General features: G+C 45.8%; 1 protein-coding gene across 1 annotated transcript in view; it reads right to left on the bottom strand.

Moving 5' to 3' along the window:
* LOC139546571 (E3 ubiquitin-protein ligase SH3RF3-like) overlaps nt 1-16043 on the bottom strand; it is a 77587-nt gene that overhangs the window by 5968 nt on the left and 55576 nt on the right. The window contains exons 4-8 of the mRNA XM_071355108.1: nt 10034-10503; nt 9240-9410; nt 8798-8976; nt 5725-6059; nt 4253-4584 (exon numbers count right to left, since the gene is read on the bottom strand). Coding sequence (XP_071211209.1) covers nt 4253-4584; nt 5725-6059; nt 8798-8976; nt 9240-9410; nt 10034-10503 — 1487 coding nt within the window. The remainder of the gene's footprint in view (nt 1-4252; nt 4585-5724; nt 6060-8797; nt 8977-9239; nt 9411-10033; nt 10504-16043) is intronic.

Raw genomic sequence — 16043 nt, 5'->3', positions numbered from 1 at the left:
ACAACCTTATTCTAAAATTGATTAAATTAATTGTTTTCCTCATCAATCTACACACAATACCCCATAATGACAAAGTGAAAACAGACGGAAGCTACTCCTCAGTAAAAGGCACATGACAGCCCGCTTGGAGTTTGCCAAAAAGCACCTAAAGGACTCTCAGACCATGAGAAACAAGATTCTCTGGTCTGATGAAACCAAGATTGAACTCTTTGGCCTGAATGCCAAGTGTTACATCTGGAGGAAACCTGGAACTCCCTACTGTCAAGCATGGTGGTGGCAGCATCATGCTGTGGGGATGTTTTTCAGCTGCAGGGACTGGGAGACAAGTCAGGATCCTTGATGAAAACCTGCTCCGGAGTGCTCAGGACCTCAGACTGAGTCCAAGGTTCACCTTCCAACAGCCAAAGCACACAGCCAAGACAACGCAGGAGTGGCTTCGGGATAAGTCTCTGAATGTCCTTGAGTGGTCCAGCCAGAGCCTGGACTTGAACCCGATTGAACATCTCTGGAGAGACCTGAAAATAGCTGTGCAGTGACGCTCCCCATCCAACCTGACAGAGATTGAGAGGATCTGCAGAGAAGAATGGGAGAAACTCCCCAAATACAGGTGTGCCAAGCTTGAAGTGTCATACCCAAGAAGACTTGAGGCTGTAATCGCTGCCAAAGGTGCTTCAACAAAGTACTGAGTAAAGGGTCTGAATATTTATGTAAATGTAATATTTACTTTTTTTTTAATCAATTTGCAAACATTTCTAAAAACCTGTCATTGCTTTGTCAACAATGTAATCCATTTTCGAATAAGTCTGTAACCTAACAAAAATGTGTACATTTGAATAGTTCCTGAATGCACTCAATAGTACATGAAATCGGACAAATGTAAGCACCCAGCTAATTATTATAATTACCCCCAAGCTATACGACTGCTAAATACACTGAACAAAAATATAAACACAACATGTAAACACAACATAGCATATAAAGTTTGTGTTTCATGAGCCGAAATAAAAGATCCCAGAAATTTTCCACACGCACAAAAAGCTTATTTCTGTAAAATGTTGTGCACAAATTAGTTTACATCCCTCTTAGTGAGCATTTCTCCTTTGTCAAGATAATACATCCACCTGACAGGTGTGGCATATCAAGAAGCTGATTAAACAGCATGATCATTACACAGCTGAACCTTGTGCTGCTGGACAAAAAAGGCCACTCTAAAATGTGCAATTTTGTCATACAGCACAATGCCACAGATGCAATTGGCATGCTGATTGCAGGAACGTCCACCAGAGATCGTTTAGAGAATTTGGCAGTACGTCCAACTGGCCTCACAACCGCAGACCATGTGTAACCATGCCAGCCCAGGACCTCCACATCCTGCTTCGTCACCTGCGGGATCGTCTGAGACCAGCCACCTGGACAGCTGATGAAACTGTGGATTTGCACAACCAAAGAATTTCTGGACAAACTATCAGGAACCGTCACAGGGAAGCTCATCTGCATGCGCATCGTCTTCACCATGGTCTTGACCTGACTGCAGTTCGTCGTCGTAACTGACTTCTGTGGGCAAATACTCACCTTCGATGGTCACTGGCACTCTGGAGAAGTGTGCTCTAACGGATGAACACCTGTTTCAACTGTACCAGGCAGATGACAGACAGTGTGTATGGTGTCGTGTGGGCGAGTGGGTTTCTGATGTTAATGTTGTGAACAGAGTGCCCCATGGTGGCGGTGGGGTTGTGCTATGGGCAGGCATAAGCTACGGACAACAAACACAATTGCATTTTATCAATGGCAATTTGAATGATATGAGATACTGTGACGAAATCCTGAGGCCCATCATCGTGCTATTCATCCGCCGCCATCACCTCATGTTTCAGCATGATAATGCACAGCCCCATGTCGCAAGGATCCGTACACAATTCCTGGAAGCTGAAAATGTCCCAGTTCTTCCATGGCCTGCATGCGCACCAAACATGTCACCCATTGAGCATGTTTGGGATGCTCTGGATCGATGTGTATGACAGCATGTTCCAGTTCCCGCCAATATCCAGTAACTTCGCATAGCCATTGAAGAGGAGTGGGACAACATTCCACAGTCCACAATCAACAGCCTGATCAACTCTATGTGAAGGAGATATAAGGCAAATGGTGGTCACACCAGATGCTGACTGGTTTTCTGATCTACTCCCTTACCTTTTTTCAAAAAGGTATCTGTGACCAATAGATGCATATCTGTATACCCAGTCATGTGAAATCTGTAGATTAGAGCCTAATGAATTTATTTCAATTGACTGATTTCCTTATATGAACTGTAACTCAGTAACATTTTTGAAATTGTTGCATGTTGCGTTTATATTTTTGTTCAGCATAGTTAATTAGTTAAATAGTTAACCAATAGCTACCCAGAATATCTTCATTGACCCTTTTTGCACTAATCTCTTTTGACTCATCACATACGCTGCTGTTACTGTTTATTATCTACCTCGCTGCCTAGTCACTTTATCCCTACCTATATGTACATATCTTCCTCAATTACCTTGTACCCCTGAACATGGACTCGGTACTGGTACCTGGTAAATAGACAAGTTATCGTTACTCATTGTGTATTTATTCCTTGTGTTATTATTATAATATTTTTTTGCATTGTTGGGAAGGGCCCGTTAGTAAGCATTTCACTGTTAATCTACACCTGTTGTTTACCAAGCATGTGACAAATAAAATTAGATTAGATTTTTGGACAAACACACATACACACACTCTAACACACGCACTCTACACACACACACATTGTAATGCTGTCGTATTGTGGATTTTATATTGTACATTTAACAGAGTAATAATGTAATAATGTCTTGTGTTATTTATGATGTATAGGGATCCTAATAAATACTACTCAATACTGTATACGTATACCTCTCTCTGGACAGGGTGTGTGTATGAGAGTGTGTGTAACCACAATACTGTATACGTATACCTCTCTCTGGACAGGGTGTGTGTATGAGAGTGTGTGTAACCACAATACTGTATACGTATACCTCTCTCTGGACAGGGTGTGTGTATGAGAGTGTGTGTAACCACAATACTGTATATGTATACCTCTCTCTGGAGAGGGTGTGTGTATGAGAGTGTGTGTAACCACAATACTGTATACGTATACCTCTCTCTGGACAGGGTGTGTGTATGAGAGTGTGTGTAACCACAATACTGTCTATGTATACCTCTCTCTGGACAGGGTGTGTGTATGAGAGTGTGTGTAACCACAATACTGTATATGTATACCTCTCTCTGGACAGGGTGTGTGTATGAGAGTGTGTGTAACCACAATACTGTATACGTATACCTCTCTCTGGACAGGGTGTGTGTATGAGAGTGTGTGTAACCACAATACTGTATATGTATACCTCTCTCTGGACAGGGTGTGTGTATGAGAGTGTGTGTAACCACAATACTGTATATGTATACCTCTCTCTGGACAGGGTGTGTGTATGAGAGTGTGTGTAACCACAATACTGTATACGTATACCTCTCTCTGGACAGGGTGTGTGTATGAGAGTGTGTGTAACCACAATACTGTATACGTATACCTCTCTCTGGACAGGGTGTGTGTATGAGAGTGTGTGTAACCACAATACTGTATACGTATACCTCTCTCTGGACAGGGTGTGTGTATGAGAGTGTGTGTAACCACAATACTGTATACGTATACCTCTCTCTGGACAGGGTGTGTGTATGAGAGTGTGTGTAACCACAATACTGTATACGTATACCTCTCTCTGGACAGGGTGTGTGTATGAGAGTGTGTGTAACCACAATACTGTATATGTATACCTCTCTCTGGACAGGGTGTGTGTATGAGAGTGTGTGTAACCACAATACTGTATATGTATACCTCTCTCTGGACAGGGTGTGTGTATGAGAGTGTGTGTAACCACAATACTGTATACGTATACCTCTCTCTGGACAGGGTGTGTGTATGAGAGTGTGTGTAACCACAATACTGTATACGTATACCTCTCTCTGGACAGGGTGTGTGTATGAGAGTGTGTGTAACCACAATACTGTATACGTATACCTCTCTCTGGACAGGGTGTGTGTATGAGAGTGTGTGTAACCACAATACTGTATATGTATACCTCTCTCTGGACAGGGTGTGTGTATGAGAGTGTGTGTAACCACAATACTGTATACGTATACCTCTCTCTGGACAGGGTGTGTGTATGAGAGTGTGTGTAACCACAATACTGTATACGTATACCTCTCTCTGGACAGGGGTTTGGGTTCAGGCCGGAGGGCCAGCAGTGCGTTTCCGGTGCGGGGCGTCGGGGGCGACCGGGGGAAGTTGAGGTCGAGGGATCCTGACTTCCTGTGCAGAGGCTCTAACCCCATGGCCCCCACCATCTCACTCTCAATTGGACAAGACCCGGCACGCCCCTGAGCTTCCATTGGACAGGAGCCAGAGCGGGTGTGATGTGGGAGGACGGCACCCGACAGGGGGAGGGTCGGGGGGGAGGATGGGGGAGAGCGCGATGACTTCTTCTTGGCCGCGGCTCCCGAGAGAAGCTTTAGCAGACCTCCTTTCTTCTCTTTCTGCAGACAGAACGAGACGGAGAAGAGAAGGGGATGATACAATTATAAGTCTCTTCTTTTCACTCATCTACAGACTATCTGTTCTCTTTGTCTGACAGTATCACTCCTGGTCTCAGAGACAGTTAACTGGTATCTACCTGATGTAATAATGACACCTCCTGTTTGCCAGTACAGTATCTGAGATCTGAGTGTAGTTCTCTGACCCGCCACCAGAGAGCAGCACAGCACATATACAGAGCAGATAGATTAGTTTCGATGTATGTGAGGTGGAATTTACTGAGGGTGTGTGTGTGTGTGTGTGTGTGTGTGTGTGTGTGTGTGTGTGTGTGTGTGTGTGTGTGTGTGTGTGTGTGTGTGTGTGTGTGTGTGTGTGTAATCATGTGCCTGTGTGCGTGTTAGAGGTGATGGGTGAGCCAATTATCAGCGCATAATGAGTATGGAGGCGTCTGTGACGGCACAGCAGGACTCATAACACACACGCAAAGACACGCGCGCACACACACCACAAATCTCAAACTCCCTGACACACACAGCTCAATCAGGCAGCAAACTCCAACGCATAATAAGCCAATGCATGTGGGAAATAAAATGGTTAGGAAAGATAGGAGGCTTAATGCTATGAGACTAAATCATACTATAGATGATCCATCACAGCTCATAGCCAAATAATGTTTATCGTGGTCGTTCCCTAGTCTATTTGTCTTAGTCTCTGCCCAGTTTCAGATTAAATCTTATTGCCACAAACTGTCTCATCTTGTGTCTGTGAAGCCAGATAGGCTCCTCTCTCACAGACATCTCTACCATCCATCACTGTCACCGTGGACTCATCTTTAATATACACATCAAGATGAAGACAAAAACACAGACAGCCCTGTTACACTGGTAGTCTGCCTGTTTGTTGTTGGAGGATTCTGCACCATGTCCAGGTGCAAGCAACTTCCCCCCCAACACCTTTTCCCCTAGCTATTCCTTTAATAATCCCTGTCTATATCCTGACTAAATAACATTAGATTTGATTTGATTTGACTATGGCATCATGTTGAAATATTTTAAAGCAGTGTGATGTGGGAACCAGGAGAGCATGGAGCATGGAGAGAAAGAAGAGATGAGAGGACAGAAAGAGACAGCTAGATGACTCACCTTCTCTGGTTTTGGGGGGACTGCCCCCTGGGCGTTGCTGTGGGAGGGGCCAGGTGAGGGTGGCTGGAAGGGATTGGTTGATTCTCCATTGAGCAGGGCAGCACTGGCGTTGGGAGGGGTAAGGCATGAGAGGGGAGAGGAACGGGGAAGGAGAGGGGAGGAGAGGCAGGAGAGGGGGCGCGAGGCAGGGGAGGAGAGGGGGGAAGGGCCAGGGGACACCATGGACATTGGGCGAGCCGATTGGCCAGCGCAGCGCGAGGGGGAGGAGTTCTGACGTCGGAGAGGAGAGATGGCCGCTGTGGGACGCTCTGGGCTGCTGGCGGGCGGGCTGTGGACTGAACAAACACATTACACACTATAACACACTCTTATATAGTATTACACAGTATCTTACTGTTACTAGACACCACCTACATCCTGTTCCTGCTGTCATCAGAGCTGGCAGTTTGAACTCACATAGTCTACCTATGGCGATACTTTCTTTTGTAATGGATACCAGATGTGTTGATTTGTGTGAGTGAGAAAGAAAGAGAGAGAGAGAGGAGGTGGGGAGAGATTGAGTTCTGTGCTCTATTATTACGCCTCCACTAAACAACAGCAGTGATGTCACTGAGGAAGGAGTGTGTGTGTGTGTGTGTGTGTGTGTGTGTGTGTGTGTGTGTGTGTGTGTGTGTGTGTGTGTGTGTGTGTGTGTGTGTGTGTGTGTGTGTGTGTGTGTGTGTGTGTGTGTGTGTGTGTGTTATTCTGGGAAGCGATTCCACACTGTGCACTCATAAGGCTCCCAGGAGAAACTTTAAATACCATCATGTTCTCCGTGACGGAGAGAGGGAAGGAGGGAGAGAGGGAAGGAGGGAGAGAGAGGCCAGATATAAGAGAGATGGATAAAATGTACAGCACTAGAACCTGAATCATCTTTGTGTGTGTGTGAGTATCTTTGTGTGTATGTACAGTACCAGTCAAAAGTTTGGACGCACCTACTCATTCAAGGGTTTTTCTTTATTTTTACTATTTTCTACATTGTAAAATAATAGTGAAGACTTCAAAACTATGAAATAACACATATGGAATCATGTAGTAACCAAAAATATTAAAAGGTTACTATATTTTATAATATATTTTATATTTGAGATTCTTCAAAGTAGCCAGTCTTTGCCTTGAGGACAGCTTTGCATACTCTTGGAATTCTCTCAACCAGCTTCACCTGGAATGCTTTTCCAGGTGAACAAATGAAGGTCCCAAATGATAGTTTCACTAAGCACAAACCGGATGGGATGGCTTATCACTGCAGAATGCAATGGTAGCCATGCTGGTTAAGTGTGCCTTGAATTCTAAATAAATCACAGACAGTGTCACCAGCAAAGCACTCCCGCACCATCACACATTATCTTCCATGCTTCACAGTGGGAACCACACATGCGGAGATCATCTGTTCACCTACTCTGCGTCTCACAAAGACACAGCGGTTGGAACCAAAAATCTTACATTTGGACTCATCAGATCAAAGGACAGATTTTGTCACGTTCTGACCATAGTTCTTTTGTGTTTTCTTTGTTTTAGTGTTGGTCAGGACGTGAGCTGAGTGGGCATTCTATGTTGTGTGTCTAGTTTTCCTGTTTCTGTGTTTGGCCTGATATGGTTCCCAATCAGAGGCAGGTGTTAGTCGTTTGTCTCTGATTGGGAGCCATATTTAGGTAGCCTGTTTTGTGTTGGGTTTTGTGGGTGGTTGTTTTCTGTCTTTGTGTCTCTGCACCAGATAGGACTGTTTCGGTTTTCACGTTTTGTTGTTTATTTATTTTGTAGTGTTCAAGTTTATAGTCTTCATTAAACATGATGAACATTGGCTACGCTGCGCTTTGGTCCTCTCCTTCGTCCACAGAAGAAAACCGTTACAGATTTCCACCAGTTTAATGTCCATTGCTCGTGTTTCTTGGCCCAAGCAAGTCTCTTCTTCCTAATGGTGTCCAACAGTTGATGTTGAGATGGGTCTGTTACTTTAACTCTGTGAAGCATTTATTTGGGCTGCAATTTCTGAGGCTGGTAACTCTAATGAACTAATCCTCTGCAGCAGAGGTAACTCTTGGTCTTCCTTTCCTGTGGCGGTCCTCATGAGTGCTAGTTTCATCATAGAGCTTCATGTTTTTGCGACTGCACTTGAAGAAACTTTCAAAGTTCATTAAACTTTCCGGATTGACTAACCTTAATATCTTAAAGTAATGATGGACTGTCGTTTCTCTTTGCTTATTTGAGCTGTTCTTGCCATAATATGGACTTGGTCTTTTACCAAATAGGGCTATCTATCAGGAATCAAGGTAAGACCCAGATGCAGACACATCAAATTGACAATGGTTTAATATTTCAACAGGGGCAGGCAATAGACAGGTCAAGGCAGGCAGGGGTCAGTAAACCAGAGGTGGAGCAACGGTACCGGACGGCAGGCAGGATCAGGGGAAGGCAGAGTGGTCAGGAAGGCGGGCTTAGAGTCAGGACAGGCAAGGGTCAAAAACCAGGAGGGCGAGAAAAAGAAAGACTGGGAAAAGCAGGAGCTGATAACAAAAACGCTGGTTGACTTGACAAACAAGATGAACTGGCAACGGACAAACAGAGAACACACGTATAATTACACAGGGGAAGATGGGCAACACCTGGAGGGGGGTGGAGACAATCACAAGGACAGAAGATAGTGTCACAGATCAGCGTGTGACACTATCTTCTGCATACCACCACTACCTTGTCACAACACAACTGATTGGCTGAAACGCATTAAGAAGGAAAGAAATTCCACAAATGAACTTTTAACAATGCACACCTGTTAATTGAAATGCATTTCAGGTGACTACCTCATGAAGCTGGTTGAGAGAATGCCAAGGGTGGCTACTTTGAAGAATATCAAATATATTTTGATTTGATTTTGATTTTAACACTTTTTTGTTTACTACACGATTCCATATGTGTTATTTCATAGTTTTGAAGTCTTCACTATTATTCTACAACGTAGAAAATAGTAAAAATAAAGAAAAACCCTTGAATGAGTATGTGTGTTCAATCTTTTGACTGGTACTGTATGTGCGTGTACCCAGTTGCATGGCAGAGCGGGCCTGGTTAACTGTTTGTTGTCCAGAGCGAAGGCAGTTCTTCAGCTGAGCAGCGGCAGACTGGGGGGAGGAAGGGGAGGCTGCCTTACTCCCCTGTCCCGCCCCTCCCACCTGCCCTGAGAGACAGGAGTTCCGCGAACCACCCACTGCAAACGGAGCTCTGCAGTGAGAGAGAGAGAGCGAGAGAGAGAGACAGAGAGAGGGAGAGGGGAGCCTGAATGGTTCCAGTGAGTCCTGTAAGAATAGTGACCATGATACCATTGACATCAGCTCTAGGATACTATCATCACCATAGCTGCTTATCGACTGCCTGTCACACAGAGCTATGCGTTTTAAAGGGTGTGTGAGAGATAGTGTGTGTGAAAGGAGAGAGTATTTTTCTGAGAAAGAGAGAGAGAGAAAGTATGTGCGTGCGTGTCTCACCTGGACACGGGTGTGACGTAGTTTCCAGGGAAGACACCTGAAGCCGCGGTGCGTAGAGAGGTTCCTTTAAACCACCCGTCCTGACACTTCTCTGTGACGCGGTACATCTCTCCTTTCCTCAGCTCCAACTCATCTGCCTTCTGGGGCTTATACGCATACAGGGCCAGATAGCTGGGATACACAGATCATTCATGATAACAGGATGAAATAATTAGTGGTATTCTTTTCAAATGGTCAAACAAATATGTAATACTCCCACATAAAAAGAGGTTCCGTACAATTGTCTCATGAACTCAAATCCAAATGGCTGGAGTAAAGAAAAATGTTGACTTCACTGTCCAAATACTGTTGGAGGGTACTGTATGGCTGAATATATGTCTGATATATGAATGTATAGGTCTGAATATATGTCTGAAGAATAATAGGAGGGAAGAGTAAACAAGGTCTCCATGCACTGCCTCTGGGTTACTATGGTAACTGGGGGACGTTTTCCCCATAGCAACAGGGCTGGTTGCCAGGTCGGAGATGGAAGTGTCTGACCTCATCAGCGGGACAACCTGCTCTGGATACTGTGTGTGTGTGTGTATGTGTGTTGCCTGCGCCCAGGGAAATATGTAATTAGGTACGACAGCATCTCTATATTCATCTCAGTTTCCGTATCACCATTTAGATAGGACAGCAGCTCAGAGAAAACAGCAAACATTGTCAGGCAACTCATTTACCTATAGATTTACCAGTTAGTGAACCATGCCTGTGTGATGAGTAAACTGTACGTTTCTTGAGTGTGTACTTACATGTTGAGTGGTAGTTGGACCTTGGCTTGAGCCAGCAGTTCTGAGGTGACTGAAGCCACTCTGGGAGGAACCAGAACCCCTACTGAGGAGGGAGAGGGACCAGGGGGAGAGTCCTGTATCCGTGCAGCAGCCCTGGGGTCAGAGGAGCTGATGAGGACAGGGTGGGAGATCTCCATACTGTGTCTGTTGTTGAGCTGTGCTGTCCGCTGCGTCACACTCAGAGCTGTGAAGGAGTGGCGCTTCTTAGCATTCTTCTTCCCCTCTCCTCCTCTCCTCTCCTCTCCTCCTCTCCTCTCCTCCCCTCGCCTCTGGAGGGCGCCATTGCTGCTTCCTGGAGAGGATGGCTTAGGGGAGGGGCCAGAGGAGCAGGGACCCAATGGGAGGCCGGGGGGTGGGTCAGAGCTGGGGCCAGGGACGGGATTGGGTGTCGGCTTGTCAATCTCCATCAACTGTTTGGCTGTTTCATTTAGCTAGAGTGAGGAAGAGAGGAGAAGAGAGGAGAGGAGTGAGGAGGAGAGGAGAAGAGAGGAGAGAGGAGAGGAGAAGAGAGGAGAGAGGAGGAGAGGAGAAGGGAGGAGAGAGGAGGAGAGGAGAAGAGAGGAGGAGAGGAGAGGAGAGAGGAGGAGAGGATCTCAGATCTCCTGGCTCTCAGAGCCCGCCTGCTCTTGTTGGCAGAACTTCAAACCAGCCGCAAAGGATCACACACACACAAAGACACACACACACACACACACACAACCACACGCCGCACCCTTAGGAGTATCTATGTACTCAGTGAAAGAGGAGGAGGAGAGAACAACGTTTGTAATGCAGCTCATATCTGAGAGGATGATAGTAGATCTTGTATTCTGTTCCTGCTAGTCAGATAATATACACACTGAATCTGCCCAGCAACAATACTACTCACTCTACCTCACAGACAGATGCTCAGTCTCACAGTCACAGGTCCTCTCAGTTCACACACACACACACACACACACACACACACACACACACACACACACACACACACACACACACACACACACACACACACACACACACACACACACACACACACACACACACACACACAAAGACACGTTTGTTTTACTATCCTTGTGGGGATCAAACAACTTAATCCCATTCAATCCAATTTTCCCTAACACCTAACTCTAACCTTAACCCCAAAGCCCTGACCCTAAACCTAACCCTAACTCCTAACCCTAATTGTAACCCTAAACCTAATTGTAACCCTAAACCTAACCCTAAAATAGCCTTTTTCCTTGTGGGGACCGGTAAAATGTCCCCTCCTGTCCAAATGTTCCTTGTTTTACTATCCTTGTGAGGACTTCTGGTCCCCACAAGGATAGGAAAACCAAAAACACACACACATACACCCACAAATATACACACACCACAAAGTTCAATGTCAATGTGACATCATACCATTATCAAATCAAATTGTATTTGTCACATGCGCTGAACAGGTGTAGACCTTACAGTAAATGCTTACTCACAAGCCCTTAACCAACAATGCAGTTTTAAGAATATACCTAAAAAAAAGAAAGAGATAAGAATGACAAATAATTAAAGAGCAGCAGTAGATAACAATAGCGGGGCTATATAGAGGGGGTACTGGTACAGAGTCAATGTGTCACTGTGCGGGGCACCGGTGTCTAGGTAATTGAGGTAATGGGGGGGGGGGGGGGGGGGGGCAATGCAAAAAGTCTGTGTAGTCATTTGATTAGCTGTTCAGGAGTCTTATGGCTTGGGGGTAGATGATATTTTGGAGCCTCTTGGACCTAGACTTGGGGCTCCGGTACCGCTTGCCATGCAGTAGCAGGGAGAACATTCTATAACTAGGGTGGTTGGAGTCTTTGACAATTTTTAGGACCTTCCTCAGACACCGCCTGGTATAGAGGTCCTGGATGGCGGGAAGCTTGACACAGGTGATGTACTGGGCCGTACGCATTACGCTCTGTGGTGACTTGCGGTCGGAGGCCGAGCAGTTGCCATACCAGGCAGTGATGCAACCCGTCAGGATGCTCTCAATGGTGCAGCTGTAAAATCTTTTGAGGATCTGAGGACCAATGCCAAATCTTTTCAGTCTACTGAGGGGGAATAGGTTATGTTGTGCCCTCTTCACGACTGTCTTGGTGTGCTTGGACCATGTTACTTTGTTGGTGGTGTGGACGCCAAGGAACTTGAATCTCTCAACCTGCTCCACTACAGCCCCGTCGATGAATGGGGGCGTGCTCGGTCCTCCTTTTCCTGTCGTCCACAATCATCTCCTTTGTCTTGATCACGTTGAGGGAGAGGTTGTTGTCCTGGCACCACACGGTCAGGTCTCTGACCTCCTCCCTATAGGCTGTCTCATCGTTGTCGGTGATCAGGCCTACCATTGTTGTGTCATCAGCAAACTTAATGATGGTGTTGGAGTCGTGCCTGGCCGTGCAGTCATGAGTGAACAGGGAGTACAGGAGGGGACTGAACACGAACCCCTGAGGGGACCCCGTGTTGAGGATCAGCGTGGCGGATGTGTTGTTACCTACCCTTACCACCTGGGGTGCGGCCAATCAGGAAGTCCAGGATCCAGTTGCAGAGGGAGATGGTTAGTCCCAGGGTCCTTAGCTTAGTGATGAGCTTTGAGGACACTATGGTGTTGAACGCTGAATAGCGTCAATGAACAGCATTCTCACATAGGTGTTCCTTTTGTCCAGGTGTGAAAGGGCAGTGTGGAGTGCAATAGAGATTGCATCATCTGTGGATCTGTTGGTGCAGTATGCAAATTGGAGTGGGTCTAAGGTTTCTGGGATAATGGTGTTGACGTGAGCCATGACCAGCCTTTCAAAGCATTTCATGGTTGCAGACGTGAGTGCTACGGGTCGGTAGTCATTTAGGCAGGTTACCTTAGTGTTCTTGGTTACAGGGGCTATGGTGGTCTGCTTGAAACATGTTGGTATTACAGACTCAGACAGGGAGAGGTTGAAAATGTCAGTGAAGACACTTGCTATTTGGTCAGCGCATGCTCAGAGTACACGTTCTGGTAATCCGTCTGGCCCTGTGGCCTGAATGTTTACCTGTTTGAAGGTCTTACATCTGCTGCGGAGAGCGTGATCACATAGTCGTTCGGAACAGCTGATGCTCTTATGCATGTTTCAGTTTTATTTGCCTCAAAGCGAGCATAGAAGTTATTTAGCTCGTCTGGTAGGCTCGTGTCACTGGGTAGCTCTTGGCTGTGCTTCCCTTTATAGTCTGTAATAGTTTGCAAGCCCTGCCACATCCAACGAGCGTCGGAGCCGGTGTAGTACAATTCGATCTTAGTCCTGTATTGACACTTTGTCTGTTTGATAGTTCGTCGGAGGGCATAGCGGGATTTCTTATAAGCTTCCGGGTTAGAGTCCCACTCCTTGAAAGCGGCAGCTCTACCCTTTAGCTCAGTGCGAATGTTGCCAGTAATCCATGGCTTCTGGTTGGGGTATGTACGTACAGTCACTGTGGGGATGACGTCCTCGATGCACTTATTGATAAAGCCAGTGACTGATGGGGTGTACTCCTCAATGCCATCGGAAGAATCACGGAACATATTCCAGTCTGTGCTAGCAAAGCAGTCCTGTAGTTTAGCATCACTGGTGCTTCCTGCTTTAATTTTTGCTTGTAAGCAGGAATCAGGAGGATAGAATTATGGTCAAATTTGCCAAATGGAGGGCGAGGGAACTTTGTCCGCGTCTCTGTGTGTGGAGTAAAGGTGGTCTCTGGATGAGCGTTTTCCTGTTTGCTTATGGCGATATACAGCTCATTGAGTGCAGTTTTGGTGCCAGCATCGGTCTGTGGTGGTATGTAGACAGCTTCAAAAATTACAGATGACAACTCTCTAGGTAGATAGAGTATCTCATGATAAGCTGTAGACCACACTATCTCAGACGAGCAAAACATTGAGACTTCCTTAGATATCGTGCATCAGCTGTTGTGGTACTTTCAGCACATCCCATTTATTTTCCAGCAATTGAACATTAGCTAGCAGGGCGGAAGGCAAGGGCAGATTAGCCACTCGTCGTCTGATCCTCGCAAGGCACCCTTATCTTTTTCCACGAAATCTCAGTTTCCTTCTCCAGCGAATCACAGGGATCTGGGCCTGGTTGGGTGTCTGTAGTAGTATATCCCTCCCGTCCGACTCATTGAAGAAGAATTCTTCATCCAGTTTGAGGTGAGCAATCGCAGTTCTGATGTCCAGAAGCTCTTTTCGGTCATAAGAGACGGTAGCAGCAACATTATCTACAAATCAAGTTACGAACAACGCGAAAAAACAAACAAAATAGCATGGTTGGTTAAAACCTCTTAAGGACCGGACCCTTTTTTTCAGTTTTCGCATAAAATGACATACCCAAATATAACTGCCTGTAGCTCAGGCCCTGAAGGAAGGATATGCATTTTCTTGGTGCCATTTGAAAGGAAACACTGAGGTTTGTGGAAATGTGAAAGGAATGTAGGAGAATATAACACATTAGATCTGGTAAAAGATAATACAAAGAAAAAAACTACCGTTTTTTTGGTTGTTGTTGTACCATCATCTTTGCAATGCAAGAGAAAGGCCATAATGTATTATTCCAGCCCAGGTGCAAGTTAGATATTGGCCACTAGATGGCAGCAGTGTATGTGCAAAGTTTTAGACTGATCCAATGAACCATTGCATTTCTGTTCAACATTTTGTATCAAGACTGCCCAAATGTGCCTAATTTGTTTATTAATAACTTTTCATGTTCAAAACTGTGCACTCTCCTCAAACAATAGCATGGTATTCTTTCATTGTAATAGCTACTGTAAATTGGACAGTGCAGTTAGATTAACAAGAATTTAAGCTTTCTGCCAATATCAGATATGTCCTGGGAAATGTTCTTGTTACTTACAACCTCATGCTAATCGCATTAGCCTACGCTAGCTCAACCGTCCCGCAGGGGACCCACCAATCCTGAAGAAGTTCGAAGAGCCGATAAGACGGCAGCCCTCCCCTCCGGCGCCATCATATTTTTCACCATGTTGAACTCAGGGGAGGCCACTGCTACATTCATTTACATCAATATCACCTGCGCTGTTTCCCTGTGTGTGTGTGTGTGTGTGTGTGTGTGTGCGTGCGTGTGTGTGTGTGTGTATAGACTGTAGGAGTGAATCTGTCTCAGTGTGTGACATGTCAGTTTTCCATATTAATAGATATGCTAATCAGAGCCAGACCATATGGAAATGAGCCTGATAGATTGATCCTGCACTGACGGCATCACACTCAGGGGACCAATAGACACACACACTCTCTTTCTGAAGGTCAGCTACACACAGACAGACAGTGAATAACTTCATACAAATATGATGTTTTGCCTCTCGCCATTTCATGCATACTTTCCCACAGTATACACAAAACACCTGAATGTGTCCCTTATCACTGTCTTTACGTGTGTGTGTGTGTCTGTGTTCGTTCTTCCCTGAGGCAGACCCATCCTCCACCCTGTGCTTTTTTGCTTTCTGCGGTCATATTTCATTTGAGTAGTGCTATGCTCACTGTGTGTGTGTATGTGTGTGCTTGTGTGTGTGTGTGTGTGTGCGTGCGTGTGTGTGTGTGTGTGAGGTGCATTAAGTACTCTAGGTGAGTCTGACACTACAGCTGATGAGCTGATATCTGCACTGCGAAAAGGGTAAGCGAGACACACACACACACTGTGGCAAGTGTGTCTTCTCCACCCACACCCACTCCTAAGTCAAACTGCAGTGTGTCTTCTCCACCCACACCTAAGTCAAACTGCAGTGTGTCTTCTCCACCCACACCCACTCCTAAGTCAAACTGCAGTGTGTCTTCTCCACCCACACCCACTCCTAAGTCAAACTGCAGTGTGATTAAAGGGGTGTGAAGGGTTAATGGCGCAGAGCCACACCACCAGAGAAGAGGAGACAGGAGGATAGCATAGCAGAGGAGAAGAGAGCGCTCCCTCCTCCCTCCCTCAATGCTCCACTCCAGCTGGGACACCCTAATTATGCCCCC

This window comes from Salvelinus alpinus, chromosome 20 (genome assembly GCF_045679555.1).
Source record: "Salvelinus alpinus chromosome 20, SLU_Salpinus.1, whole genome shotgun sequence".
NCBI classification, from domain to species: domain Eukaryota; kingdom Metazoa; phylum Chordata; class Actinopteri; order Salmoniformes; family Salmonidae; genus Salvelinus; species Salvelinus alpinus.
This window is presented reverse-complemented; position numbering and strand designations above follow the sequence as displayed.